The sequence below is a fragment of the Phalacrocorax carbo genome, chromosome 5 (genome assembly GCF_963921805.1).
Source record: "Phalacrocorax carbo chromosome 5, bPhaCar2.1, whole genome shotgun sequence".
NCBI classification, from domain to species: domain Eukaryota; kingdom Metazoa; phylum Chordata; class Aves; order Suliformes; family Phalacrocoracidae; genus Phalacrocorax; species Phalacrocorax carbo.
This window is the reverse complement of record NC_087517.1, coordinates 68,540,123-68,568,099: the sequence shown is the minus strand read 5'-3', so window position 1 is coordinate 68,568,099 and position 27,977 is coordinate 68,540,123. Positions and strand designations below refer to the sequence as shown.

The 27,977-nt window shown below is 42.3% G+C and overlaps 1 protein-coding gene across 2 annotated transcripts; it reads right to left on the bottom strand.

Moving 5' to 3' along the window:
• Positions 1-10: 10 nt before the first annotated feature.
• CTTN (cortactin) lies at positions 11-27,861 on the bottom strand. Of its 2 annotated transcripts, XM_064452900.1 has the most exons (17): positions 27,708-27,861; positions 24,375-24,458; positions 23,870-23,943; positions 22,375-22,504; positions 18,998-19,108; positions 18,247-18,301; positions 17,609-17,719; positions 16,639-16,749; positions 15,905-16,015; positions 14,596-14,706; positions 12,790-12,845; positions 11,616-11,685; positions 10,910-11,058; positions 3,625-3,714; positions 3,343-3,532; positions 2,365-2,436; positions 11-1,778 (listed from the first exon to the last, which is right to left on the bottom strand). In XM_064452900.1, the coding sequence occupies exons 2-17, from the start codon at positions 24,456-24,458 to the stop codon at positions 1,642-1,644; spliced, it is 1,662 nt and encodes a 553-aa protein (XP_064308970.1). In that variant the 5' UTR covers positions 27,708-27,861; the 3' UTR covers positions 11-1,641. The 2 variants fall into 2 exon arrangements, with proteins under 2 accessions (XP_064308970.1, XP_064308971.1); XM_064452901.1 differs by lacking the exon at positions 14,596-14,706.
• Positions 27,862-27,977: the final 116 nt, after the last annotated feature.

Sequence of the window (27,977 nt, the reverse complement as noted above, 5' to 3'; positions counted from 1 at the left end):
ATTCCATGCAAATGGTTCAAAAAGTTTATTGAATATTTAATTTACAAAAATTATATCCCTATGAGGTGTCCTATGCAAAATTGGATAAAATAAACTGCATATAAAACCCAACCCTAGTAATGCAAATACAATACAGAAATGAGACCATGGAAAGGAAAAAAAAAATGTCATGACACACATATGACATTCATTAAGGATTGTCCCAACCATCCAAGAATTGGTTCAACATGATGCCTTCTTCATAGAGACATTATACATTTTACCATATTATACAGGTCTCCTATACTCCATTGGTCCAAATTTACAGTTCAGAAAAATGCTTTGCATTCTTTCTTAGCTACTACGCCAGTTCTGCCATTCCCATTTTGATCAGAAGGTGGAAACAGACAGTACATACATTGAACACGTGCGCTATTAGATACAACTTGCTATCTTTGGTAGGGACCCTAAATTTGAAGTCAGCTTCCTAGAACACCAAGAATTTTAGTTTTGGCAAAGAACAGGTTTAATTTTGTTACTTAGCAGAACGTTACTGGCAGTTTCTGTTGAACATACAAAAAGTATAGTTGTCTCTTGTATTAATGATCTCTGTTTTTAAACCCTACAGGTTTTAAATCTAGTCACTTACATTGACATTCCTTGACTCAACTATGGTTACACAAAATGTCATTACTGCACAGCAGGCCATTCCTTGCGTGAACAAAGGATGTATTGCACACAGAACACAACTGCAATTCCATCCTGCCTTTCTTCTCCCATTTAAAGCAATGAGACTACTCCTGCAGGTAGTCGCACAAACTTGGATGCCAGTTTCCCTTTGCACAAGTAGGAAGCTCGCTGACTGACCCAACACTTGTGTAGTAACTTTTTCAAGTTTTCCTAGGAAAGAGGAGGGTGAAACAAAACCGATAAGTAAAGAAATTTGGGACAATCAGCGCTAGAGCGTTTGCAGGCCTCCTCTGGGATAACATGGGTGGGAGGAGCAGGATCAGCAGGGGTGGGGTTGGAATAAATCAATGCAAGAACCTAGGAACTTCACTTTCAAAGAGAAGGAAAAAGTAACCAGACTGTTTCCTTTGTAACATTAGTATTCCATAAATATTGGACAGTATTTGATTAACTGCCATTAGCTGCAACTTTGAAGTATGCTCTTTGCTTTTTCACTCACTAGCTGGAAAAGAAAAGAAAAAATTATACACCTCCCCAGTGCTCCCCACTCCTGCTTAGTGGAAAGGCAAATAACCTGCATAGCCATGATTTTTCTCTGCTGAAAACATTTAGTGGAAGACTAACTAGACTTAAACACTAAGTAAATCTGCTCACTTATGAGTAAAACATGCAATATTACGACAGACAGCTAATTGTCCTCGAAAAGGCTTTTTATGACAATTGCTAATTTGGCAGAGAAGAAATGTTTCCAAATGCATGAAAATCATTTTAACAGCCTTAGTGAAGAACATAGTAGTTACAATATATTAGCTATTTCTGTGGCATAAACATTTTAAAAAGCATCAGCAAAGTATTAAATATAAAAGCAATATGTATATACCCCTCCATCCTCAGAAAAGCATCATGATTTGTAGTGTATTAAGTCAGATTTATTGACTGGGGAATTAAGGCATAACCAGTAGACAATAGTCTTTATTGTCTCAGCTCCACGTAATTCGCAGGGAACAACCCGTATCGGCCTTTGCAGACACCCCTCCACCAGCCGTCATCAATCATTTCTATGTTTGTGATGATGTCATCTGGGTCAAAGGAAATCTCGTCATCACCCGCTGGGGAGAGAGTTGAAGAGGCTCAGTATTTGCCCAGGAGCAGGCCACACTGCAATCTCACCTATCAACCCACCATCGCTACGAGTAACGCAGACACCCATCACCGTCCTCTCCCCCATCAGGGCGCTTGAAACAGGGCACCGGGCAATGACGATCCATAAAGACAGGAGCTATCTCATCCTCCGGGGTGATGAGGTAGCTGGTTCTTACCTACTGCAATTTGCGAGCCTATCTGACTAACTTAGAGCAACAATTGCTACCTGACACGCTGAGACCCGCTTTACTTTCTTGAGCTCTCCTCAGAATTAACTGGTCAAGATTTTAAACAAATACATATGCCAAGGTTTTAACAAGAGTGTTAACGTTTGTTAAAAAAGATTTTGAAAACTCCCACCACTTCTGGAAACCGCGGCTAGTAGTTTTCTAAGGTGTCTCAATGCTAAATGACTAAATTCCTAATTCTTTGTATCTTAATTTCATATATTACTACAAAAGACTACAAGATGAAAGGCAAAGGAAAAATCCAGACTTATCTGTGCAGAACAGAATTTTCAAAGACTGGGTTAAAAACAAGAGCTTTGCTTACCAGCTTGATAATCATAAAGGGCTATGGCTGTAATTCCAAGTTCGTTTTCATATTCGTCATAGGCATTTTCTTCTAAAAAGAGAGAGAGAAGAAACATGAAGCACACTACTTATCACCCTGAGTTCTTTTCTGTCGTGCTCCTCTAATTCTACTGCTAGCCCACACAGGAAGCAGGGAACAAACTATGCAAGTTTTCAGCAGTGCCGACACACCTTCTGAAAGGGAATTTTTCCCTAAATCACACACGATTAAAGCCTGAAAGGAAGGGTTCACAAGTAGGTATTCAATACAGGAGGAAATAAAAACTATCAGCCTTATAACACTTCTGTGAAATGTGACGGAACAACTGAGCCCAAGGATCAGTGTGAAGAGACTATTTAATACCTTGTTAAGGGCTGGGGGGAGGATGGGGCCTGTTTAAAATTCCCAGGTTTTTGTACCAGAGCGAGCAGGTTCATTCTTCACCCCTCATTTAGTAACCAGAATAGATGAGAAGAACGGGAATTCAAAAGAACTGTATTCTTTCAGTTTCATTAGGTTCAGACATCCTTACTCCACTCCCTCATAGGCACAGAACACATCACATCTGTTTCGAAGTCCAAGAACTGTTGACAGAATTTTTTGCTTGGTAGGCCAGCACTGGCTCAGCACACGTTTCATCGCCATATCTGTGCTTTCTTCTCATGTTGAGCTGCATTACGCAGGGCGGAAATGGTTACCCCTACACTTCTTTTTGAACTGAAACTCTAGAGAGTGCTGTAATTATTCCAACATCATCTCACAAAAGTTAAGTCATTTCAACCTTGCTCTATCTTAGCCTCCTAATTAAGGTTTGTTGGTGGAGAATCTAAAAAGTCTCATCAGACTAAGACTTTACAACACTAGGAGAGTGTACTATCGGCACAACTATTCAGTAAGTTGTTGCCCAAGGAATAATCTTTATCTTAAAGGGTTTCATATCAGAAACAAACACTCTACCTGCTTGGTAAAGGTCTCCTGCCCCTGCCACTTCATAAACAGTCTCTGGTTCATATCCTGCCTCTCGCTGACTCACTGCTTCTTGGTAGTCCGACTCTGCAGCTTTGTAGCCGGACTCTGGCTCATGCGCAGCTGAATACGTTGCGCTGGAATTCTTGTAGGCAGACTCTGCTTCATAGGAAACAGCATCCTGCAGAAATACAGGGAGGTTCGTCAGGGTTTTATAAAAAGGTTCCTACGCTTAGGATCAAAAACCAGGTACTGAAAGTGATTGTGACAAACCTCATAGACTGGGCTTGAGGGTGCCTTCTGTTCAGCTGGCTGCGTGGTAGGAGATGGCGGTGGAGTTTGTTTTTTGGCTTTAGCTTGTTCCTAAATGGAAGGGAAAGAAAAACTTCAGTGCAGTTTAATCACTAATGTCATGACACTGACCAAGAAACAACCCTCCAGTAAGAAAGACAAGCAGCATATTCTACAATAAACTGATGTGAGCAGAGAGCAGAAGAGGACTGGACAGGCTGGATCATTAGAACCTGCATGAAGGTTCAGATTGGCTGTACAGTAAAGCCTCTGAAATACAGCAAAGCAGAAGAGAAGAAAGTGAAGAAGCAAAAACCACACAGTATGTATGCATACATGTGTTTAAAAACAGAGTACCCAATGTTCTTTGGCACATTTCCACAGGAGCTGCAGGGTTTGTGTGTTCAATATATCCATTCTGTTCATTAGCTGGCTGGGCTTCATGTCCCATTTTAGCATAAGTTTAGAGAATCTGAAGCCTGCACGTTCTAACTCTACAACTGATACATTATCTTTGATAAGAAATGATCCTGCAACCTCTTGCAGGTCTGCAAAACACCTGCCAAGGCAAAAGACTGACAAAATTAAGTCCTTTATACTGACAGTGAGGGGATTCAAACATATCGAATAGTTACATGTGGTAGATATAAAAGCAGTGTTGCTATTGTGTTCCGCGGCACAAAGAACGTGAATCTGAATCAAGTGTTCTGGGCTCAAGCACTTCACGCTGTACCATCCCACCTGTGAATCCGAGGGCAACTCCACATCATCATTAGAAAGCCAGGATATGGTAGCACAAGAAATGCTACGTTGCTTGCGCGACTTGAAAAAGTAAAACCAAGGACTGTAAGCTAGCTATTTTGCTTTGCCTCTCTTTACCATAGGGAAAAAGCAAACTGTGGATCTAGGGCCAAACTTTCTTCTTTATTGTAAAAAAGAAGAGAGAATACATGGTATGAGAGACTGTGCCCTCCAGTTGTTTAGGTCATTCAAGCTGTTAACTCTCCCAAGGGTCCTCAGGAGAAATTATAGTCCGAGATGAAGTGATAGGACTCTGCTACAAAAAAATTCTTCCTTTCCTTTGTTTGTCACAGCTTAAAAAAAAAATATTCATCCAACAAAGAAAGCAAAGTGTGTCTTGAGGACAGAGACAGCTTTGAAGACGATTCAAAGCTTAGTGCTGGAAAAAATCTGTCCTGATGCGAACAGTCCTCCCCCACTTTTAACTCCTGAGCTAGAGAGAAAAAAAGCACCAGCAAAGTGTTTATTAGAAGTCAAATCCAAGTTTGGGGACAAATTAAGTAGTATCAAACCATTAACAATGTCAAACATGGCAACAGTTTGAATACTTTGTCCTAGGAAATGGCTCTCTGCAATCCAGATTACAGGGTAGGATAGCCGCAGCATAAAACATTTAAATTGCACGGTCCCCCCCCAGGCTGGGTTTCTTCCACACTGAAACGCTCCACGTGGAAGAAACCCAGCCTGCCTTGTTCTCTAAGGCAGCAGAGGCTAGCTAAACCATGAGGCACCTGTCAATTCAAACCAGCAGTTAAAGCGGAGCTACCTGAACACCGCTTGACTATGCAGTATACGGAAAAGCAAAAGAGAAGAAGGATTACCAGTAAACAGGGTTCTTGAAGGAATGCAGCCCATATGCACATTCCCATTGTGGGAGTACGTAGGCCCACGTTCTTTCTTAAAGCAAGAGAACTTTCTGTCTGTGCAAGGAAGTTCACTTAAAGATACAAAGTTCGCTTAAGTCAAAGCCCGCCCGTCCCCATCCTTTATAGTATCTGTGGATGGTGTGGCTTGCGTCCCTCCCCTTTCCATGGTCAGCTTGTGAGCAAGGGGGCGTGCAGTCGATGCTGTTTGAGCTTCCCCTTAACCTCGTCCTCTCTCTCTCGATGTCTGCAGAATCACACAATTAACTATATTCAGTCTGGAAGAACATTAATCATCTGGTTATGGTGAAATTTAAATACCAGCTTTGGAAAAAAAACTTCAAATGTGTCCAGGCGACAGAATCTTTGATGAAGCACAAGAAAAATCAAGCATAACGGCTTGAATTTAACCCACACTTACAACAAAAATAACAGTAAAGAAAGTCAGTCATTTTTGAAAGAGAAAGGGGAAAAAAAAAAGGCATAACAGTTCAATGATGCATGAGAACCTGAGTTACTACATTTAAACTCTTTGGAGAACTGGTTCCTCAGCAGGAGGAAACCTCAGTGAAAAGCTGAAACGGGTAACAAAAGCCTAAATTCACCACCCTCCATCCACAGATGTTACTTATGAGCATATGATCACCCAAAATTAATGGCAAGCGAGCTAACGGAGAAGCTGAACTTCTTCCCCCACTCAGCCCAGACTACAAACCCATGCAATGGAAGGGAATACTAAACAGAAATCCTGACTGCTTTGGCAAGATACATATGACCAGTCATCTCCTCCTTCTTGGGTAAAAAACAAATGGCTCCAACTCAGTTGGAATAGGATTAGTCTAATGGAGAGCCATTCGGCATCCATAGCATGAAGTGGATTGTTTCAAGATGGAGATGAGTGAGACAGACAAACACTTACACAGGTCAGACAGAGAGAACTGAAGTCACTGAAAGGCTAAGAAGGCCCAATACCGAAATGTGCAGGGACAATGAGAGCCAACGGGATGTTGTCCTGCCTCACCCTAACCACAGCGCTTGGCAGCACTGGTACCTGGAGAAATGAACGCACCAGGCCACCTGGCCAGTCTCAGGGTTGTACCCAAGACCAAGCCTGGACACAAACCTTCTCGCAGAAAGAAGCATCAATACTTTCTGTGGCAGCTGTGCAACCTTTCATAACATTCACACGGCCGCCAGAGCAGATTTCCCACTTCTTGCTGAGGACTGCAACACAGCTCATCTATCAGAGCTGAAGGACTGACACGTGCGGACTTCAGAGAGTCCTGTTCTCGCCACAACTATTACTTAGGGCAACTGCTGCCTCGAGGGAACAGAGGATCTCTCCTAACCATATTAGACTGCCATCACTCATAAGCAAAGCAGGAAAGCTCTGGCCTCCAAATGGACCAGATCGCCAGAGCACTGGCACACAGCTGCTGCTCCTTGTGAAAATGCAACTGTGGTGCAATGAAACCACATGCTATTGTAGAATATACGGATAGCCCTACTTGTCAAGACAGAGGGAGTATAAAGGGTAAGCCCTTGGAGACACGGCTGCCACCACATAAAGTATCTCCTTGCAACCTGCTTGTAGCAAAAGGTGCAGAGCAAGTAACGTACATGAAGTAGAGAAAAGATCAGAGGTATCAGAGTTGCCACATGCCCTAGGTGAGAGACACTTTTATGAGGTAGTTGCCTAAGAGGTGAAGCACTGAGTTAAGGACAAAGTATTTTGGGATCCTGCAACAAGAGAACCCTTACTGTCAGAGTTGGTAATTTCTTTGTGATAATGAGTCAAGGACATTCACTTTAAGACCCAGGCGTTCAAGGATGGACTGCAATATTTACAGGGACTGGACTTCTGTGGAATTCCCTAGAAACAACCAATTCCAAAAGTAAGGAAGTAAAAATCCTCAGCCGAGACGCGCTGTCTAGCAAGTACCATCAGCATCTTGAGGACGACCTAAGAAGCTTCAGACAGGCTGAGAAAATCTTAAACCACCAGACACCTTGTCTGGGAATGAAGAAGTAGTCATGATGGAATGGAGTTACTACCGGGTGAAAATACGCACCTCAGAGAAAGAAATGAGAGAGCAGGATTAATGCTGAGAAAGTCCAATTTCCTTTAGGACTGATACTTTTTAGCAATTCTCAGCAGTAACTGGAAGCAAGGGCTGTCCAAAATGATCTCATGGATGCAGAATGGCCTTATTAACAATGCAACACTTGTGATACCCATCAATGTATATCATGGTTCTTCCTTATTTGGAGAACTATAAAAGTTTCTACTAAATTAAATCCTGCAAAGACAGCAATGCTGCTTGCTATAAGTCACAAGTCCTAACATGATCCAGATCCAATGTGCTGACAGAGGAAAGCAAGTGCCAAGAAAAAGGAGATCTCTTGAAGGAGGAGGGAAACTGCGCTTTCAAGAGCAATGTGTATCTCAAGACTGTCCCCAGGTTATGTCCAAAAAGAGTATTTGTGCCCATTCTTTGTCACCCCATGGAATAGACCTCAGAGCTGAGGGACTTTGACTACAATTGCTGCGTTGGTGGCAAGGACAAAGACAGGATGAGGAGTGAAAAATCACTTTGTTAGGGAAACAACCAGGTGTTCGACCTAGATGCTGGCAATGCAAAAGCTTAAACATACTGAAACATGGTGGGAGCAGTGGACAGTAGTGCAGGAGCAGAGGCCAGCCTGGCAATAGCTAGAGGAGCTATGGGGCTACCAGCTGAACAGCTACACCAGAAGCAGCTGGTGACACATGCCGATAGCATTTTCTGAGTGAGCATGTGCAGAAGCATTCTGCTTTTCTCATCTGAAGAGCTCCCAGAGCAACTGTACGGACTGGATGCATTTCAGTTTTACTGCTCTGAGGAGAGGGAAAACAAATGACTCTCCTCAAGGCAAATATTCAACTTTTCTCTGTGTGGCTCAGTGCTGGAGGGCAGTGCCTGTGCCGAGAATGACGCCGAGCAGTCCAAGCTGACTAACAGAGTGGCACCCTGGAGCAGGCCTGCTGACCTTACCAAATGGAAAAGACTGAATTCTCAACTTCAGCTCTTCATCTCTTCCTCTCCCAGCTTTAAGAGAGTGCCAGATGCTGTGTAAAAGGTGTAACTTTTTTTTTTTCCAAGGCAGTAAAGAAACCCAAATAGTGGTTGGGGGAAGGTACTAGAAGTCCACAAAGTACACAGGGATGAAAGGCAGCATTAGAAGAAATCACTGATACACAAAGATGAACTCCCATTCCTCTTGTGATACATGTATGCAGTGAACATACACTCACACTATACATCTTGAAGCCATAAGGCAAAAAAGGTAATAAGCTGAAAGAAAAAAGAAAAAAAAAAAAAGGCAGCAATCACTTCAGATGGAAAGATTCGATTTATCCTATAAAGCTAGAACTTCCCACATTCCAAAGAGAACTCAAAAGGAAGTTAGCGGTCTTCAGAAATCCCACTACACACAAGACCCACGAGCCATGCGGTTTCAGCACAACAAAACCACAGAGCTATTTCAGAAGCAGCGCTGGCCTGCACGTTTGTGAACAGCAGAGTTGAGAAGCCAAACAACAAACCGGGCAGGGGAACCGATTTGGGTTAACTATATGTTTTATTTGTTAGGGTTAATCTTCCACTTTTGAGTGACTATACAGATGTTTTGCTGGCGTAAGGAACAAGGTGGCTTAAGAGTGCTGCTGTTAGCGGCCCTGCTGGTTTAGGCTAGTTTAGTTAATGTGAAGTAACGTGCAGTTTCATGCAGCGTATTTTTCCTCAGTTTAGGAAGATCAGAGCCAGGTTAACTGTAAGCCCGCTGTGCATTTAGTTTCTCATACTTCTAAAACAAATTATTTACACCAAGTCTAAATTTGTCATGAATGAGACCATACTGATGGAATGGGATGGACACCACACCCTGACATCCTGTAGCAGCATCCCTCTAAGGGGAAGTACATACCCCACCTGAGAAACCAGTCATGGGGTCTGCCCCATTTGTTGTTAGGCAAAGGACAGACCAGATCTGAGCAATCACCTGACAGACCTGAATTCCAGATGCCTCTCAGAGGATGTTGAGATAAGTTCATATGCAAGAAGATTTATTAGTGGAGTCTGCAGCTGGTAGCATACATTGGCTCTAACAATGAAAGATACTTTTGGCAGAAAATAAAAACAAGAGAGGAGAAAGAGAGAGAGAAGAAAGAAGGAAATAGGAAAACTCCCCATAGCCAGCCAGGAAGAGCAGTGACGAGGATCCCAAACAAGCATTCTCCTCTGGGAGGGTCTCTTCAGTGTGGCAAGTGGAAATGATTCTATGATGAGGATGACCATTTTTCCTGTGCATCTCCTTGAGTACTACATACTTTTCATCAGGACCTGCTCAACCTCCCTACTGGTTATTCCTGCTTGGGACACCATTAGCACTAGTCAGAGCACGCTATTTTGGCAGCAGTGTTGCATACTGGGTGGCTGCTAAGTCTCAGTACACACGTGTGGCTAAGTAGCATTTATTCAGAATTCAAAAGACTGCTATCTTTTTGTGTCCTACGTTTAGTCTTCTCTAGTATAAACTAATACCTGTGAAACAAGAAGTGAAGGACAAGGGGAAAAGCGGGACTATTCTTACACCAGCATTGCCACTCCCTGCTGTAATATCGGAGTTTACAAGCGTGAGGCCACAAGATCAGAACAACAACATGGGACCACAAGGGAAACTGCCACAGAGGCTCTGGACAAACACTGCTACAGAGGCTTGTTTGAAACGTCACACTGCTGCAGACAGCAGGCCCTCAGGATTACTGATGAAAAGGCATCTCACGCATTGTGTAATGAAGCAAATGAACAAGACACGAAGGACAAGTTACTGTTAACACACTAGTCCTGCTCAGCAGCAGAGTTTCACCAAATACGCAAATTCTATAAAGCAGGTAAGATTAAGTTTCTGACTAAACATTTCCTGGAATTATTTTGCTTATGAATAACACAGAAATCACGAAGCTTTTCACCATGCCAACGCTGAACTATTGTTCTTAATTCCCAAACTAAGATTCAGTTAACATTGGGAAGATTATTTCCCCTCATCTCATGGGCATGTGCTATACCTATCGGGTGATACCACCTCCATCTTCCACAATACTGATTCCAAAAAGCCAGCATCACCAACTATCACCACGGTATTAAACTTCTTAGACAAGCATTCATACAGGGCCTTTTGGGGACCACATCTCTCCCCTATGAGGTCCTCTGCACCCAAGGGAATCTGTTATTACCAAAAGGCAGAAGTACAGTACGAAAATGTCAGACTGCAGAGGTTAGTGCTCAAGAGTAGCACAGGTATTTTGGGACAGGCTAAATAAAAAACCTATAGAGTGTTACCCTATCACCCTATCTGATGTCTGATATACACATGGTGCATGTTGACAGATGGCTGGAATCACAAACAGGTAAAGCACAGGTACAAACACAGGCAAGCGCCAAGTACTTTAAAGCCTAGCTGGAAAGAAGGAAAGTATCTTTTCTTAGAAGAATTTATTTTCTCCCAGTATTGCATTCGAACACAGGAGACGTGCTGCTCAAATGGATTTGAATCTTACTGACCTCCAGTTTCCTTCGAGCTTCCTCCTGTTCTTGTTTCTCCCTAGCCATTCTTTGTGCTCTCTCAGCTTCTGCCTTCCTTCGGTCTTCCTGCTCTTTTTCCTTGGCTAGGTTTTCAAAGTTAGCCCGGATGCTGCTGGTTTTATTAGCAACTGTAACATTTTAAGAAAATTAAAGTAAAATGTTGTTGTTTAAGGTCTGCATAAAGGTAGCCTGGAATGAGTTTTTGGTACAACTCTCTGCTAGGATTGAACATGTTTCTGCTTTTCTGCTCTCTGAGCTCACAGCTGATTCAGGAAAGCCCTTCTATCCCTCTTTCTCCCTCTCCCCTTTCAAGTCCAAACCTCTTATGCACCATATTTCTCTCATATAAAAGCCTCTGCAACACTTCTCCCTCCCCTCCTTCATGGTACAGTCTCCACCACTCTGTTTCCCTACTCAGTGTATTCTCTGCTCCAATGCTTTTCATTCTCCCTTCCTCAACTCTGACGACCCTCAATGACAAAAAAAAAACCCCAAACTCCAAAAGCCAACAAATCAAAACAACATCTGAAAGGAGAAGGGAGAGTAGTTGAGGTTGCTAGAGACCTGCAAATAAAGCAGCTCCCTCTAGATTTGATTCTTACTCAGCACTACTACATCGACAGTAATATCCTGGGCTTTTGAACATTATCATGTCCAAAGAAAGGATCCGGGGCCAATGCCTTACCAGCTTCTATTGGCTTGGTCTTCTGATAAGTTGATGCTGGTTTCTCAATATCTTCAAAAGTTGCTGCATTCTACCAGTGAGGAGAAAAAGAGTTCATTGAAAAAAACCCACACATTCATGAAGACATTCAGACAGCTTCAATCTGTGACGTTTTATTGCGATATTGCCCCTATGGCTTTTTTCAGAACAGCAAAACAAAAATCAGGAAGAATCAAAACTTGACACTAAGTCAAACTATGTAAGAATTAATCTTCAGGGACAGGTTTAAACACAGAAAAATCCTATTAATTAAAAAAACGTATTTTATGAGCAGATGACTTATCAGAACTAAAATGAGCCAATGTCCTAAACATTTGTTGTGTAGCTGTTGGTGTTCTAATCCATATTGTGCAGGACTTCTACCACAGTAAAAGCATCCAGTTCCCTTAAAGAAGCAGATATTGGTAAAACAGAGGGATTATTTTGAGAACAGTATTGAAAATCCAAAGGTTTTTTTAGAATGAATGGTCTTGAGTCCTGAAGCCACAAGTAAAAAAAATCGAAAAATCCTGCAGACTTTCAAACTCCTCTACTTTCTCACTTTTAAATGTCCTACATAAATCTGAGAGTAAATTTATTCAGTAGATAAATCTCAGTGAGGATTTTTTCATCTCTGTTTTTAAATTTAAAAAGCTAGCAGAGGTAGAAAGGGGCTACCAGCTGCATTGTCTTTCACTATTACAGAATACTAAAACCAATTCTCCTAAGGAGAAGGTCCCTGATAATCAAAGTGGGCAAAGTTGGTAGGTATCAGACATCTATTTTACGTAGTCCACTAAAAGGATGTCCTCAAGATAGAAAGCGTTAGCTAGTTATTACAAGACATGAATGAGAAAATCCATTAATTCCACAATTTCAGTCTTTCGTATAAATTTTGCTATTCTCTCATTTCCATGCTTCAGTTTTCCCTACTTAAATATACACACTACACATATGTACAGACATACATGTGTTCATAAACCAGCATCAGCTCTGTGTGTATAAACTTGTTTTTTAAAGATTTAGAAAAGCACAGAACTCTACTGTTAGACTGGAGAAGCTCCCAGAAATAAAGTGCTGAACATTGCAGATATGTAGCCAAACTACTTTGTATCCCTACAGACTACTTGAGTCATGGCTCTTTGAAGCCCCTTACCTTATCCATCCGATCTTTCTGTACACCATACTTCCCACCAAATCCTTTCGAATAATCTAAAGGCAGGATAAAAAGGTTAGAGTAGGGAGTTTGTTGTCCCTGCCATCTTTCTGCCAAATGCAAATAGCCATTTCAAATGCAAATAGCCATTTCAGCTGCATGCAGAGATACAGTGACAGCCGCCAAAGAAAATGCAACTTGTTTTTTGATGCAGAAAGGATACATAACTGCAAGAGCCTTCAGGTACACCAGCAGATGACAGATTGTGGGCCACATGCATTCTTTGAGTAAACATTAAGCTGAGGACTGATAAGGTATCAAGCAAGGAATAAGGGAGGAGCCCTTCTAATGCATCACTTCTGTAACACAGCCTTTCACAGCACCAATTCTTAGCCCTCTGTAGTAATCATATAACCTAAGCCATTTTGCTTTGCTCAAAGGAGCGATATCCAGTCTTCGGTGACCACAGAGGTGTTTTTTTCCTCTTTAACTTGGTAAATTCTATGAATGGCAGGAAAATATAACAAATTTTTCATTCCAGTGGATTTGGTCGTGATACTCAACAGATGAACATTAAAGTCATTGGTAATAACTGCTGCTCTACATATGGAAAGGGGCAATTCCACGAGATAGCACGAGTCTGCAACAAGTTACCACCCCAGAAATGGGGTGGCCATGCTATTCCGTACCACCCCTGAGCTGCACACTCTTACTCTCACCTGATGCTGACTCCAGCACTCGTTAATACTCCAAAATCAGTTTTACTCACTAGTGGCATTAACAAGAAAAACAACAAACAAACCCTAACAAGAGTAGCTTTCTGCTCTTTCTAGTGAGTTATACTCAGAGAAATGTCTGACGAGCACCAGAGCCAGCACAACAGAAGGAGCAAGAATGTGTGCCTGGAAAAACACCTCTTTCTGGTGGCAGTGAGCTGTAGGAACGTGCTCTTAGACTCTGTAGATGGACAGGCTTTCCTATAGGTCCCTGGAATACAATTACAATTACTCCTTCTCCTCTCAGCCCCAAAACCACCTGGGTCCCCTAGCCAGCTATTTTAGTGTTTGTACTTGGGCTCTGCTAAGGCACAACTGACGCTCTAGAAGTTTGAATTTGTGTCACTGTAGCACAGAAAAATATTGACTATCAGAATGAACAACCTCATTTTCTTCAGCTTTGTATGTATTTTCAGCCAGAATAAATATACTACACTTACATTTTCCTGATCCAGACTTCTCACTTTAAGATAACGGAAAACCAGGAATTCATGGTTTGTACCCCAACTATTTCACAATGAATAAAGAGAGCATTATAACAGTATTTGCTCACCCAAGAACCACAAACATTCCCTACTTCTTGTTTTAAAGACTACAATAATTTTAAAATTATCTTGCCATAACCCATTGCTTGTTAATGGTTACATGCATGGTCCTTATCTGAATATTTTTCCACCAATTTGTCCAGGCAAAGCTTCACATTTAGACTCTAAAACTGGTAAGCACGATGTCATTAACATTATACTAATAGTACTAGACATACTAATGTTGTTATCACACTGTATTGTATAGGTATTAACTAAATGCATAATGTAGAGCTGTTAACTAAACATTGGATATCTGTTTCCTGAATACAGGCTTGCTTTATGTAACATTTTAAGAATAAAATGGAAGAACATTGCTAGATCATGTAGGAATAGAAGCGCAAGAAAGTGTCTGCACATTACTAGCATCAGTCTACTCAGACAACTATTTAAGACTGTGTGAGAAGTGGCTGCACTGTTAAGAAAGTAACAAGTGAAAACGGTGCCTTGTTGAGATTCATGCTTGGCTAGTTTCTCCTTGTAATCAAACCCCACAGCAGATGGGTCCTGCCTTTCTGTCTGTACACCAAATTTCCCACCGAAACCACTCTTATAGTCTGAAAAAGCCACATGTAATAAATTAAAATGAAGGGAGGAAAATAAAGAAGTTTAGTCAGAGACACTGAAAATAATTTTTGCAGTATTTCTCAATTACCAACAATTTTCGGATGGTGGAAAAAAAAAATCTCAATACATTTTTGCAAGAGTAAATTCAAAAGAAGTTTCCACTTGAGATTAAGAAGAGGTCAACATGATTTATCAGACATAAGAACACCATTCTGAAGTCACAGAAAAAAGCACTTCTCAACATTTTTCACACATACTGCATAATGCACTTGCATTTGATCAACGTTATGGACACAAACACGCACATAGTATATTCATCAAAACAAAACACACGAAAGGATACAAGAGAATAAAACGAGCTTGCTTCATCAGCGTGGCTAACATTTTACAGTACAGATCTGACTTTTAAAGAGTTTTTAAGATATTCCAACACAGCATTGTTTAAAGGAAGAAGGAATATTCCTGCTGCCACACAGCTTGAGGGAAAAAAGCTCTCAGCTAAGAGCTATGAGCGTTCCCTACTGCCGCCTTAGAACAGCTATTTTAATATAAGGTATAAAATGAGGGCACAAAAAAAGGGGCTTCAGGTAATCCTCTCAGCACAAATCTGCTGGAGCATAAAACAAAACAATATTCTGAGGATCACTTCTAGTTTCTTTAAGTTAAGAGTAGTGACAGACAGAGGGCTCGGGAGCAATCGTGATTTTGCAACTTTTCTTCCGAGCACCGGTATTTAATGGCAATAGGCACCTCACAGGCAATGAGGAAGGCCAGCATTAGATATTAGACTCCTCCTGCATGAAAACTGGGGTATAAATAACGGAAATCAGAAAAAGAAGATTATTTGTGGAAAGTACAAAGAAATTGCTAATTTGTGTTTGCACAGCTCAAATGAAAAAGGAAAAAAAGAATAATGCAGGCTGCCTGCAGACTCATAAAGCTTCTCCGCTGAGAACTTATCACTAAGTCTGAACTTCCAGGGATTCAGTATCAGATGTGTTAAACCTGCTTTGCAAACATCAGTACAACCCATACACAGCAACCGTTCAAACACAGAAAAAGGAGATTCATGTCAGCTGCTCTAAGGCCTTGGGCAACAATACCGGGGGAGGAGGGTTCACACAGGGAAGAGAAAAGTCAAAATGAGAGAAGTCAGAAAGAATAGCAAAGAATTGTGAACTGATATACCTTTCTGGGATTCATGCAGCTGCACTTTCTCCTGGTGATCCCAGCCAAGTGCACATTTGTCTTGTCTGTCTGTCTGCACTCCAAACTTGCCTCCGAACCCCTTTACATAATCTGTATATGTGAAGTTTCAGAAAACATTATTGCAGTTTATGACCATAAATAGTATTTAATAAAAACAAAAACAACCACCAAGCAGTGACATGTTACAGGATAAGATGCCCTATAATTAATAATGACATTTTTCACTTTTTTTCCCCCTGCTACACTACCTCAGCAGAGGAGAAGCATACCCATTCAGTAACTCTAGGATCACAATGCAAGGAAGCACCACAAATCCAGTGAAGATTACACCATACAGACTCAATAATATTCTGAGACTTGAAGAATTTGATGCACTTTGCACCTAAAGCCATATAAAACACACATATATGCACAACGCAGACATATAAATAATGAAGGACTTGATACTGCTTCTGAATACCAGAGATTTGTGAAATAAATGTGCAATTTCAGTCATTTCCCTGCAGACATAAGGTCCCTTGGAAATCAGATTGTGACACTCAGGCACAGTTTACAATGCCTTCCTTTTCATTTATGGGAAACAGAAACCTACATGCACTAAAGGGCAAACACACATTTACCCCAAAAAAACCCACCCCAAACAAAATATTTTTTCCCCAGGTTTAAAAAGCTGATTGATTTGAACTAGTATTTTTAAATAAGATAATAAAAACCTTTCTGTGATTCATGTTTTTCCGTTTTGCCTTGATATTCAAAGCCAACAGCACTTTTGTCCACTTTGTCCTTGTCAACACCATATTTACCACCAAAGCCCTTGGAATAATCTAGGGATAAGAGTGAAGAATTTTGTCTGTAAGTGTTCAACAACAAAATATTACCTTGAAAAACTGTGATAGACCTGCTAACATTACATTACTTATTAAAAGAAGCACTGACATCCCCGGTTCACCTTGATTCCAGACACTGAAGCCATAAATTCTTCAGAATACATTCTCTCAGTATGGAAAATGAAATAGCATCATATGCAGTTCAACTGCTGGGCAATATCAGCAATTCTGCTGCTTGACTCCTTGATAAAATTCTTAAGACACTTATAGCAAAGTGAACTTCAAAAACCACATCAGCAACAGCCCGGATGCTTTTAAACAAACACCCCCTTCCTCCCTTTAGCATTGCTAGAGTGCAAACTTTTCTTTGAGATAAACAGAAAACAGACGGCAAAAATGCCAAAGTTTTTCAATAAAATGGTCGATTTTTGATCAGATATGCCTGGAAACCTGACTAGCAACACAATATTAACTCTAACCACTACTAACTCTGATAAATGTTTTAATCTGCAAACAGCTGATTCTTTTAGAAATGCTTCTCTGTTTTGGTTAAACTGCTTACAGTCTCAGTACTTGAATCTACATCTTTTCAAAAGAAGTTGCAAAAAACCTCCAGACAAACCTATGTACACTGCTTTCAAAGTAATGGCAGTTGGATCATCACTTAAAACCAGTCAGAACCTATGGTTTCGGTTTCCTTTCCAGAAGTCAAAGTTTTCAGCAACGTAACTTGTATTCAGTGCTAACTTTCAGGTTAGGAGTGCGATAGATGTAAAAATCAGTATTTTACAACACTGCCTGTCATGAATGCCTACTACATCAGAGTATGAACCCACCAACATGTGTGTCTACTCACCCTTCTGTGACTCATGTTTCTCAGTTTTACCCTGGTAATCAAATCCCACTGCGCTCTTGTCCACTCTGTCAGCCTGGACCCCGTATTTTCCACCAAAACCACTTGAGTAGTCTGCATTAAGAGTAAAGCACACAAAAAATGAAATGAAGAAGCTTTTAATAGAAACATCATATCCTAGAAATTGAGGAGGAAAAAAATGTTATTTCAGAACTAAAATATCACACTTTAGCACACAAAATTAAGTTTAATTTTAAACACAGAAAACAGGATGCGCAACAGTGATATAGTTTTTGATGGTTCATCTTAAATCTGCTGCCTAATTCCAATAGGCTGCAATAGAGCAAAGAACAACCCTCAGTATTTTTAAAATGTCCTTGAACCTCACTTCTAAAAGAAAAGAAAGACTCACAATGACAGGCTATTTCCTTTCCTTAAAAACTCATCAACTCATGAAATTGCTTTGAAATTCACTTTTTCATCTTCTCTTCCACCCAGACCCCTCAACATTTGAGTCACTGAGAACAGCATGTAGAGGCCACACTAAATGAGGTCTTTTACAAACAGTAGAAGAACAGAGATCTATTCTATGATTTATAAAAAAACCTGTGTCTACAGAGGCGACCACCTCACCACTTTACCTTTTTGGGAGGCATGCTTCTCAGTTTTCCCCTGATATTCAAACCCAACAGCTGACTGGAAGAGAAATAAAATTGCACAAGTGACAAAGAGTTAGGTATTAGCAGAAAAAGTGCATGCACTTCAGTGGACAAACAGCACAGAAAGCTCCTGTGTCTTTCCATACTGCTCTGACCTTCTTGATCAGGAGCATAAATACCTACTTAACTTATAGCCCATATTCATTTACATGATAATTTAGTATGTGTATTCATGGCAAGGGTTTTTGTCATCCCCTGCCAAAGCAACACCCTCTTGTCTTGCCAGGTTCAGCAATTCACTACAACAGGAATTCAGCATTTCCATGCAGGGGTTGTTACACCGTCTTGGAACAGGACACCAATTATGCTGCCCAGTAGCTCATGGCAGGACATGGCATACAGGACAAACTATCCCCCAAATCCCTCCTTCTGTAGCATTCACACTGACTTTATCCTCACCAAAGAAGACAGCCTGGCTAAAAGGCATATTTTAACATCTCTTTTCAGTTTTCTTTTCAACTGATCTCAATTTCTCATAAGGGCTTTTTTCCGTTTTGCTTTAAACGGAAATTTATCTCCATAACTGTCAATGTTAGTTTACCGCTAAACTTCAAATACAGCAGGAAGAGCTGACCACAGCAGCATTTTAAGATATTGGAACGTTTCAGCTGTATGTACAAAATTATAAACTCAGCTACACTGAGCAGCTGCAGTACGAGATGGAATTGCTTACCTGGTCAACTCTGTCGGTTTGTACTCCAAACTTGCCACCAAACCCTTTCACCGAATCCACTTGGGAGCAATGCTTTGAAAGCTTGGATTGATATTCATGTCCAACAGCTGACTAAAAGAAATTGGAAAGTTCAGAAACAGGCAGCAGTTCTATACAGTTCTGTACGTAAGAGAAAACACTGCAACCAAGTAACTTGAGGATAAGCTTCATTACAAACACACACCACTGCCACTCTTCCTGTTGAAACTAACCTCCCTGGAAGCTGCTACTCACTTGAGAAGTCTTTAGAAGACGGTCGCCGTGCTAACAATACAGCCAAGGCAAGGGAAGTGCCAAGAAGGAGTCTGACATCAATGACTGTATTTTATGAAGACTGCTTAACGCTCTGTATTTTTACTTCAAAACTACAGGAATGAAAACAAGCAAGATACAGATGGGATCTTGATGGTTGTTCATGCAGGATATAAAATAAGGAATAATTCCAGATAAAATACTCAGCCTTTTATTTAGGCACATAGCTACAGATCTGTTTTAGCTGATATTAGATTGCAGCCAAATGCAACTACAGCTAGGATTTCACCTGACGTTCTTTTAGGGAGGCACCCTGATCTTCTGCATAGCTCAAAATTCAGCATCTTCTCTCCCTATTTTCTCCTCACTTGCAGAATAGCATTGCAACATGAAACTGCATCCACACCAACTCACAGCTCCGCATGCCAAAGGCATGCCAGCCTCGGAGTCTCCAATTTGAGCCCATCCCTGGAACTCGAGCTGAGCACAGCAAGCTGAGGCACAGTTACATCACACTGTCACTGGCTTCAGCTAAGACACAAGGATCTGTAATTACATACCTGAAAGTGCATGCAGAAAGAGTTTGCTAGAGTTATACTAATCTAGTGCTAGGATACCCTTCTAGATCCTGGATTCAATGCTAAGTCCTAGCACCTTGAGGGGTGCTACATAACACAGCCAAAAAAATTTTTTTTTTTCTTGTCCACTGCCAAAACCCAGCGCTGGCCAGAGCAACTTGCAATTTGCCACTTTAACATTTGAGTCTGTTGCTCAAACGCACACAATTCCTGTCAGAGGCAGAAAGAGAAGACCCTATAACCTGACGCACACAGCCGTGTCCAGATTGAGAGGCTGCACCCTGTGACAAGCCCCTCTCCTGACTCACCACCTGCAGCACCACAGGTTCCAGCACCTGTCCCCAGGTGTGGGGCAGTCGGCATCTGCGGCTGCAGCGGAGCACCCTCCAAGCAGCTGCCCCAGGCTCCGACCTTTGAGGAAGGAGAAACTGCTCTATCTCATACTAGCAGCAGACAGCCGGACCAAGGTGAATTACTCTGAGGACATATGGTGACCAGAAACCATAAGTAACTTGGCTTTTACAGGTGCTGGGGGGGAACATTCCAGCACACAGGAAAGCAAAACATTACCGCACATAATGGCTGAAGTATTTGCCAGGTAACAGAACAAGGACATCAATAATAGGACATTACCTTAACTTACAAGCAATATAAAAGCCTCTTTCTTTTCCTGACTGAAACAGTCATACTCTTGTTCATTTTGCAGGTGTTCTGTAGCAGAGTAACTGTTAAATGTGACAGAAAAGGCTCCAACCTCCCTTTCTTCTTCCTGTTACCCATTACATTTATGGAAGACAGGAAGCTCTGAAAATCCTAGCTTTTATGTGATCCCTCTTTGGTTACGCCAACTGAGGTAGGTACGGTTTAAGCATGTTGTCTTCTTTATGTGCTACCACATGTGTTTCTTCAAATACCAAGCATTACAACATACCCCTTTTTAGAAAAGACTTAGAAGAAGATTTTTCTTGGGAATCTGTATTTCAGAGTAAATCACAGTCGTAATTCCTCAGCACAATACTCTGCTACATTTTAGATCAGTTACAGAGGTCCGGCATATAGAACAATGTAACCGTTCCTTTTAAGTCAGCATCAAGGTTTTGTCATAGATGCAACAAAATCCTGTGCCATCGACAACACTGCAGTAACGCTCATTTACTTCAGGTGCGTCAAGGCTCAGTACTAGCACACCCGCACAGAGCCACAGATATCTGTGAAGGAGAGATCTCAGTTGTAATGTTTTAGAACTACAGCTATACGGAAGAAAGCTTTATTAAAAAAAATAAATCATGAACGTCTCCTGCCACCAGTATCACTCACATGGGCAGGATAATCATGTTTTTCCTGGCCTACAGGAAAGAGCACGCACTTCTGTGTCTTTCTTTTTTCCCCATGGACACAGGTGAGGGATAAACTGCCGACACTAGAGAGCTACACAGCTGCAGAACAGGACTAATGGTTGAACCTGCTCAGCAATTCCTTTCCCAGATTCAGAGGTTAGGTTAGCCTATTTCAAAAAGGCCCATTGAGAATTATACAGCAATTCGCTCTGGAATACAGGAATTCAGCAAAAATTTAAGGCTGTCAAATTACGAGAAACCCAGAAAGTAAATAAAGTAAGAAAATAAAATCATTCTTCTTCAGGAAACAGTTCTGCTCTTATTTTAACAGAGTACATGAAAGAAACTAGCCAGAAGCTGATATGCCTGTCTAATTATCACAGGGCTAATGGAATTACCTTAAGAATTATCATTGCTTTTGTTAATAGAGTGTAACTTAAACAGCCATCGAGTCCTTACGTAAAACATCGCCATCTGACAGAAGTACACTGATTTTTTTAAATACTTGGACTACTTATCACTGTTCACAGTTTAGCACTGTTTAAGAGAGCTGCCCTCTAATTTAAAAGCAGCAGCACACCCATTTCTTCATTCTTTGGCAACATCTATATGCATAGAATCGAAATAAAAAAAAAAAACTGGATTTATTCATGCATGAAGTACTTCCTTAATTTAGAAATATACTTCTAGAAACTTGAATCTTGACTCCAGGGGAATCCACCCAGGACATAAGCAAGTAGACCTGCTGTAAAGACAAAGCAAGCATCAAACAAAAACATGTGGGGCCTATGCACATCCCAGAACTTCTCCTCGTTGTTCACACATTCCTAATTTGCCACCTGAAATACTTGTTCCTGATGCTTCAAGTGCTTCAGCTCAATTCTTGCTGTAGGAGCATCTTGATTTAATTAGGGAACAGAGCATGATGGCCTAACAGATTTGGGTAATAGAACACTAACAAGCGTTCTTGTTAGAGCACTGGAAGAGTGATGCTTCTCCCCTCAAAATGAGCCACTGCTGTATATAGCTTATGCCATGATCTGAGCTTCTACATCTCCAAGCTAGTTGTTCCAACTTTGCACGTTCAACAAGCTTAACTCACATATATAGTTGTGCTGGCCACCGGCAAGGCAAGGCTTAAGTACCACCCCAGGGAAGCATTCATACTTACTTTATCCATGCGATCTTGTTCGACGCCAAATTTCCCTCCATAGCCATGGGAAGCTTTTGGTCCTGTTTCAAGCTCCTTCTCTTTGAGGTTCTGGTGTTCTTGGAATACGTTCTCTCTCAGCTGATGAATACTTTAAAGACAGATAATTAAGCAGCAAGTTTTATTAAGAAAGTTTCAGAAAATAACTTCAAAAAGATGCAAAACAAAAAGATGAAAATACCATCTTAATTAAAAGTTGGACAACTTGTATTTTTCATGCCCTTCCCGTTTTTTCAGTGCACAAAGCACTTCAGCATATTCTGAGGAACAGAATTTATTCTACTGCAAAATGTTGTCCCAAAAAAAGAAAGCAAGCATTGGTTTTACGACTGACACGGAAGGGTATTTTGCTGTTTGAACCATCAATTACCTAGAACTTTTATGTGCCTGAAACATATTTTGTTCTTATGTCCTAATTTAAGCTCTTTCCAACACTTTTTATTTAGACGGCAACTTTTCAGAATAGGGATCATCTCTTATCATACAGTCCCTATGGTAACAGGACTCTAATTCTAACTGAGCATTCTGGACACAACTATAATGCACTAGAGTAAGGATGCAAGGAGACATGCACCTCCTCTTCCCCAGGTGTTCCCTTGCAATACGCAGGAACTGAACTTACAGTAGTGCAGGCTACATACAAGAAGGGCAAACCAAGACCGTAATCTGTACCTTAGAACACTTCCCACCTGAGTTTAAAGCTTCCTCAGGCATAATTCAGCCAGTAGGCGTCCCCACTGCACTCCAAACAGGGCAGAATAAAATTGATCCCTGAAATAAGCCACATAGTTCAGCTCCTCTCCATTTGCAACACTGATGACATTTACTCTTAGATTTATACCACGAGGACTGATGCCCCAGAAATACATAAGCAAAACAAAAATGAGCATCACAACCACAGATTCCTAAAACTGCTTTGAAGTCTTAGACACTTTTCATAAGTAGTACGAGATTCAGATGGATCTTTTCTGCCTCACATATCCCTCCATGATGCACTCATTTGCTTTTCTACCAGAGGGCTCAATTTGTTACTTCGCCAGAATTTTTATGAGTTTGGTAGCAGTTTTCTAAACAATGCCTAAGAATTAAGGGACCAAATGTATCCTTAAAGTACCAAGCTGGAGCTGTTCAGATCACCCAACACAAACTTCTCCCCGGCAGTATTGGCTCTTGCACCAACACCAAACAAAGCAACTTTTCAGACACAAAGAGGCAGGAAAAATAACATTTCCAGTTACAAAGAAAGATTTAAGGGTCCCTACACCATATTTCTGATCTTAATTTCAGATCTGAAGATACTGACAATATTTGAAAGACCAGCAATCTGGCAAATAATCAATCTTCTGTGGAGGATCTTGTTTTAATTATGAAGGTACAAGTAACTGAGAACATGAGTTGATTAAAAGTCGCCTGGGATTGTGACTATTAATAAATTTCAAAAAGAGAGCTGCTTTACTTGATGTGCTCTTGATGGCCGGATCCTTTCACAGTTTTAGCTCCCCAGCGCTGTTCTTTCTCACTCACATCATTCTGCGAAGGACACATAGAGTTAAAAATCCAAAGGCGTTCCTGGTTATCTGCACTTTAGAGTTGACAGCAGAAGCCTTCAGCCCTCAGCAAGATCAGAAGAGTTAGAGAAGCAGTTAAGGCCCCCTTCGCTTCCCTTCTGCTGTAAGCCCTGTGCTTTGTCCGCTGCTGAAGTGCACAGAGCACACATTCAGCCCCAAGAAGCTGCTGCTTCTTGGCGCAAATCTATTCCGTACAGACCTCCCTGCAGTAGCCAGCCAAAACAAGGTAGTTTTATTAATCACTCACAGGCACAAACCCCTACTCCTCCCTCCTTCCAGGAACACGCCCCTATCAGTTTCTTTTGCCCAGATGTAGTCCCCACCCTGAAGAGTTACTCTTTAACGTGTGACGTAACTCACTGCTGCTGAGGCGATAAAATTCCAAAGTCATACCACAAAATCAGGATCCGTCTCCCAGTCATCGGCTCCATCATCCTGACTGACAGAAATGGTGTGGCCTGCAGTAGCCTTCCACATCTGCAACACCACCAGAAGAAGCACTGTCACACCCCAGTCACACGTCAACTTGCTGTACATTACGTGTAAGCTGATAGAGATGCAACCCAAAATTCCCAATAAAGTATGTTATTTAACCACATACACAGAAGCGGTATTTGCAGTGAAAAGTAGATTTGACCACGAGCTCTCAGGCTGCCTTCTCAAGTTGGTTTGAAAATCCCTTTTAGTTTTCCTATTGGCACTACAAAAAGGTTAGGAGCAACTGCTGACATGATTTCAAAAAGAATTAGGAAGTCTTTCCGTGTCCAAATTAATGCATTTTTTCTTCATTCACTGCACTGAAAGACTTCTCCTCAAACAGGGCTCCAAACCAACATCCACATCCGAAGACTGTCACTAATTCTAGATCCGATGCATGTATTTAAAGCATAGGAATAGGTTTTTCCCCCAGCCATAACTTAGGACAAGCATGATATTGTTTATTAGGCAGTATAACCTATGTGTTTCCTCTGTTGTGTAACGAGTTTCAACATTATGAAAGAAACCCAAACAAGTGTAAGAATTTGCATGCAATCTAGACATTAGTCCACCTCCCTGCAAAAACAGAGTAGAATTACTGCATTTCTCAGATAATCCTTTGTAAAACACGTACACAAACTCAAGTGTCTTGTCTGACTTTCAGGAGGAAGAGAGGGTGAGTGCTGGAGTACCGACAGCAGGAAGCAAAACTCATAAAAAAGCAAGCAATAAAATCTAGAAAAAACATTCAACACTTAAGTGGCTGATGATTTTGGGCATCTCACTTTCTGGAAACCTTATCTCCTGTGGAGTATCAAGTTGGACACTTTAATTAACACTTTGGAATGGGACTAGCGCGGAATACCTGGCCTGCCTGGTGCTATTGGCTGTATTTTATACACTTTATTCTAAGTAAATCAAAACAGATAAAACTCTAAAAAGGAAAATGAAAACAACAACAAAAGCTTTGTTCTCCCAGCTTTTTCGGGTACATGAGTCAGAGGAGGGATTTTTCTTCATCGCTATTCCACTAGAGCTCAGTTCTTTAACATACCATCACTCTGTTCACTTACCTCTACCTTCCTAATAAAGAATAGATTATAAGGATGATTATCATGGAATATTTGATTTGCATAAGCATAATTCAGAAAGGGGAATGAAAACTCACTTTTACATGCATAACTAATAATCCATAGGTAAAGTGCACACAGGAAAAAACCACCTCTTGTTCTACAGCCTGACAGAATAAACCGATGAGTCAGTTTTATGGAGCATTTCAGAAATTGCAGGACTGGTTACAGGAACAAGAGCAACTGAAAAACTGATAGTCAAACACCAAGGCAGCAAATGTCAGAGTGGCCTGGAAGGAGGGTGTCAGAGCAGAGCTGATGACATCCTGACAAAGTAGTACATTTCCCCTTCTGCTTCTTCAGTCTCCCATCACCAAATTCCTGTGGCAATTAAGGAACTAGCATTTGTTAAATTACTTAATATCCAGAAAACTTATGAGACTACATGTTTATAATAAAAACCTTCAGAACACTAGTATTTTGTCATTCTCCTTAGGACATCCTGACTAAAGCCTTCTCTCATGCAATCATGTCTCAGGTTCTCCTACCCTTTAGTTTGCCACGTGGCCTTCAAATCAAGTATCTTGCCAAAAAAATAAGTGTTGGCAAGCAGAACTGAACCAGCTCAATAATGAAACTCAACACGGGGGGTCCAGGTTCTAACTTTGCAATCAAACACAAACCTATGGTCCCTCCTAAGAGGGATGGCTTGTATCCCTCCCTCCGTGCTCCCCACACTGTGCAAGTCACCATAATTCCATTTCTAAACAACACGAGCTGAAGTACAGGTACAGTACATGTGGTCACTCTATGCATTAAGTTGGGCAAAACACAACTTTGTCCCCCAAGGACGTAGTTCAAGCATTTGATTTATTTGTTTTGTGCACTCAGCTGTGCTTGGGCATTTAAAAGAACAAAAGCTACGTCCTTAAGCCTAGATTTTTTTGCTTCCTCCTCCAACTCTCACAAACAATAATGAAGGGAAGAAGGATTTCACACCCATACCCTTACAAAATCCAGAACCCACCACGTTTCTTCCTAAATTAAGCACATAAACGCCAACATTTTTCCACACCTCAACCCTGCATGCTGTGAGTTACAAAATGGAGCAAAGTAGCCTGGTAACAAGGGATCTCAGGCAAGACCTCCGATTGCCGGTGGGGACCTAACCGGAGTCAGCCCGGTTTCCAGAGCAGCTTGCTGTTCTAGCATCTCTTCCAAAGCTGAGTATGGAGAAATATGATCTATTTATGAGTCACTGACTCACATGGTCAAATTTCTGAAGGGAAAAGAAAACACTACAGTTCAAACACAAACTGAGACTAAATATATGCTTTCAATTTATCTGGCCAGCTCTACTCTTCACTGCTGCCATGACTAATCAGTAGTCAGCATCCTACCCAGCACCTTTAGCGGCACCCTCGGGAACTCCCCTCTTCCCCAGGGCCTGCGGACAAACTCCTGGAAGGAACAAAGGTGGATGCCAACGCCTTAAGCCCAGGCACGGCACTGCGGGCGAAGGGAACCAAGCGGCAGCTCTGGGCCTACGCCAAGGCTCCACGGGGGCACGGCGGACTCCTCCTGGCCTGCTGGGCACCCGCTGCCCGCCCCGGCAGTTGCCGTTCCCCCCGGCAGCGCCGTCAGGGCTCCGGAGGAGAAGGACGTGGCAGGGAAACTCCTCTCTTCGGAGGGCAGGATGACAACCTCCGGCCCGACCTTGGCAGGCCATGGCGCGGCTCGCCCCGTTCTCCCCTCATCGCCGCTGCCTTCGCCAAGCCCCCCGAGGCTCCTGCAGCAGACGCTTGTTCTTCCTTCAAGTCACCAGCCCTGGGGCCTCTGAGCTACGGGCAGCTCTACAGAGTTCTTGTTAAATTAAAAAAAGAAAGAGACCGAGTCACGTAAGCCCGGCTCAGCCTCTCCAGCAGAGCGACCGGCTGCCCCGGGGGCAGCGCCCCCCGGCCCCCTCAGGGCGCTCCGCGGAGAAGCCCCTCACCGCCCCGCCGGGCCTGCTGCTGGAGGCCGCCCCCCCTCCTCACCGCGGCCGGGCCGCCGCAGCCCCCACCCCGCCCCCGGCCCAACAAAGCCGGACAGCGCGGGGGCGCGGCCGGGGCCGCCCCGCTCCACCGGCGGGCACGGCGGGCCGGGGGAGCCCCCGCGCCCCGTCCCCGCACGCCCTTACGCTGCCGCCTCCTCCGGCCGCCGCTGCCCTGGCTCCCGGCCGGCGCTTCCCGGGCTGGCGGCGGCTGCTCCTGCTCCTGCTGCAATTTCCGCTTTTCCCGAGCTCCCACTTCCTCTTCCCGCCCGGCGGGGCGGCTCCAGGTGGGAGAGGGGCCCGCCCCGGCCCGCCGAGCGGCACCGCCCGCTGCCGGGGGCGGGAACAAAGGTGCTTAAATCTCTCCTGTAGCTGCTCCCTTCTCTCTCTCTTAAAATCGCTGGGTAGAAGTAGATG

Coding starts and splice junctions, on each gene's coding strand:
- CTTN (XM_064452900.1), bottom strand. CDS start 24,458: ATGTGGAAGGCTACTGCAGGCCACACCATTTCTGTCAGTCAGGATGAT. Junction 22,505..23,869: donor GGCCATCAAGAGCACATCAA/GTAAAGCAGCTC, acceptor CTGTCTTTAAAG/TATTCATCAGCTGAGAGAGA. Junction 19,109..22,374: donor AACAAGATCGCATGGATAAA/GTAAGTATGAAT, acceptor AATTTCTTTTAG/TCAGCTGTTGGACATGAATA.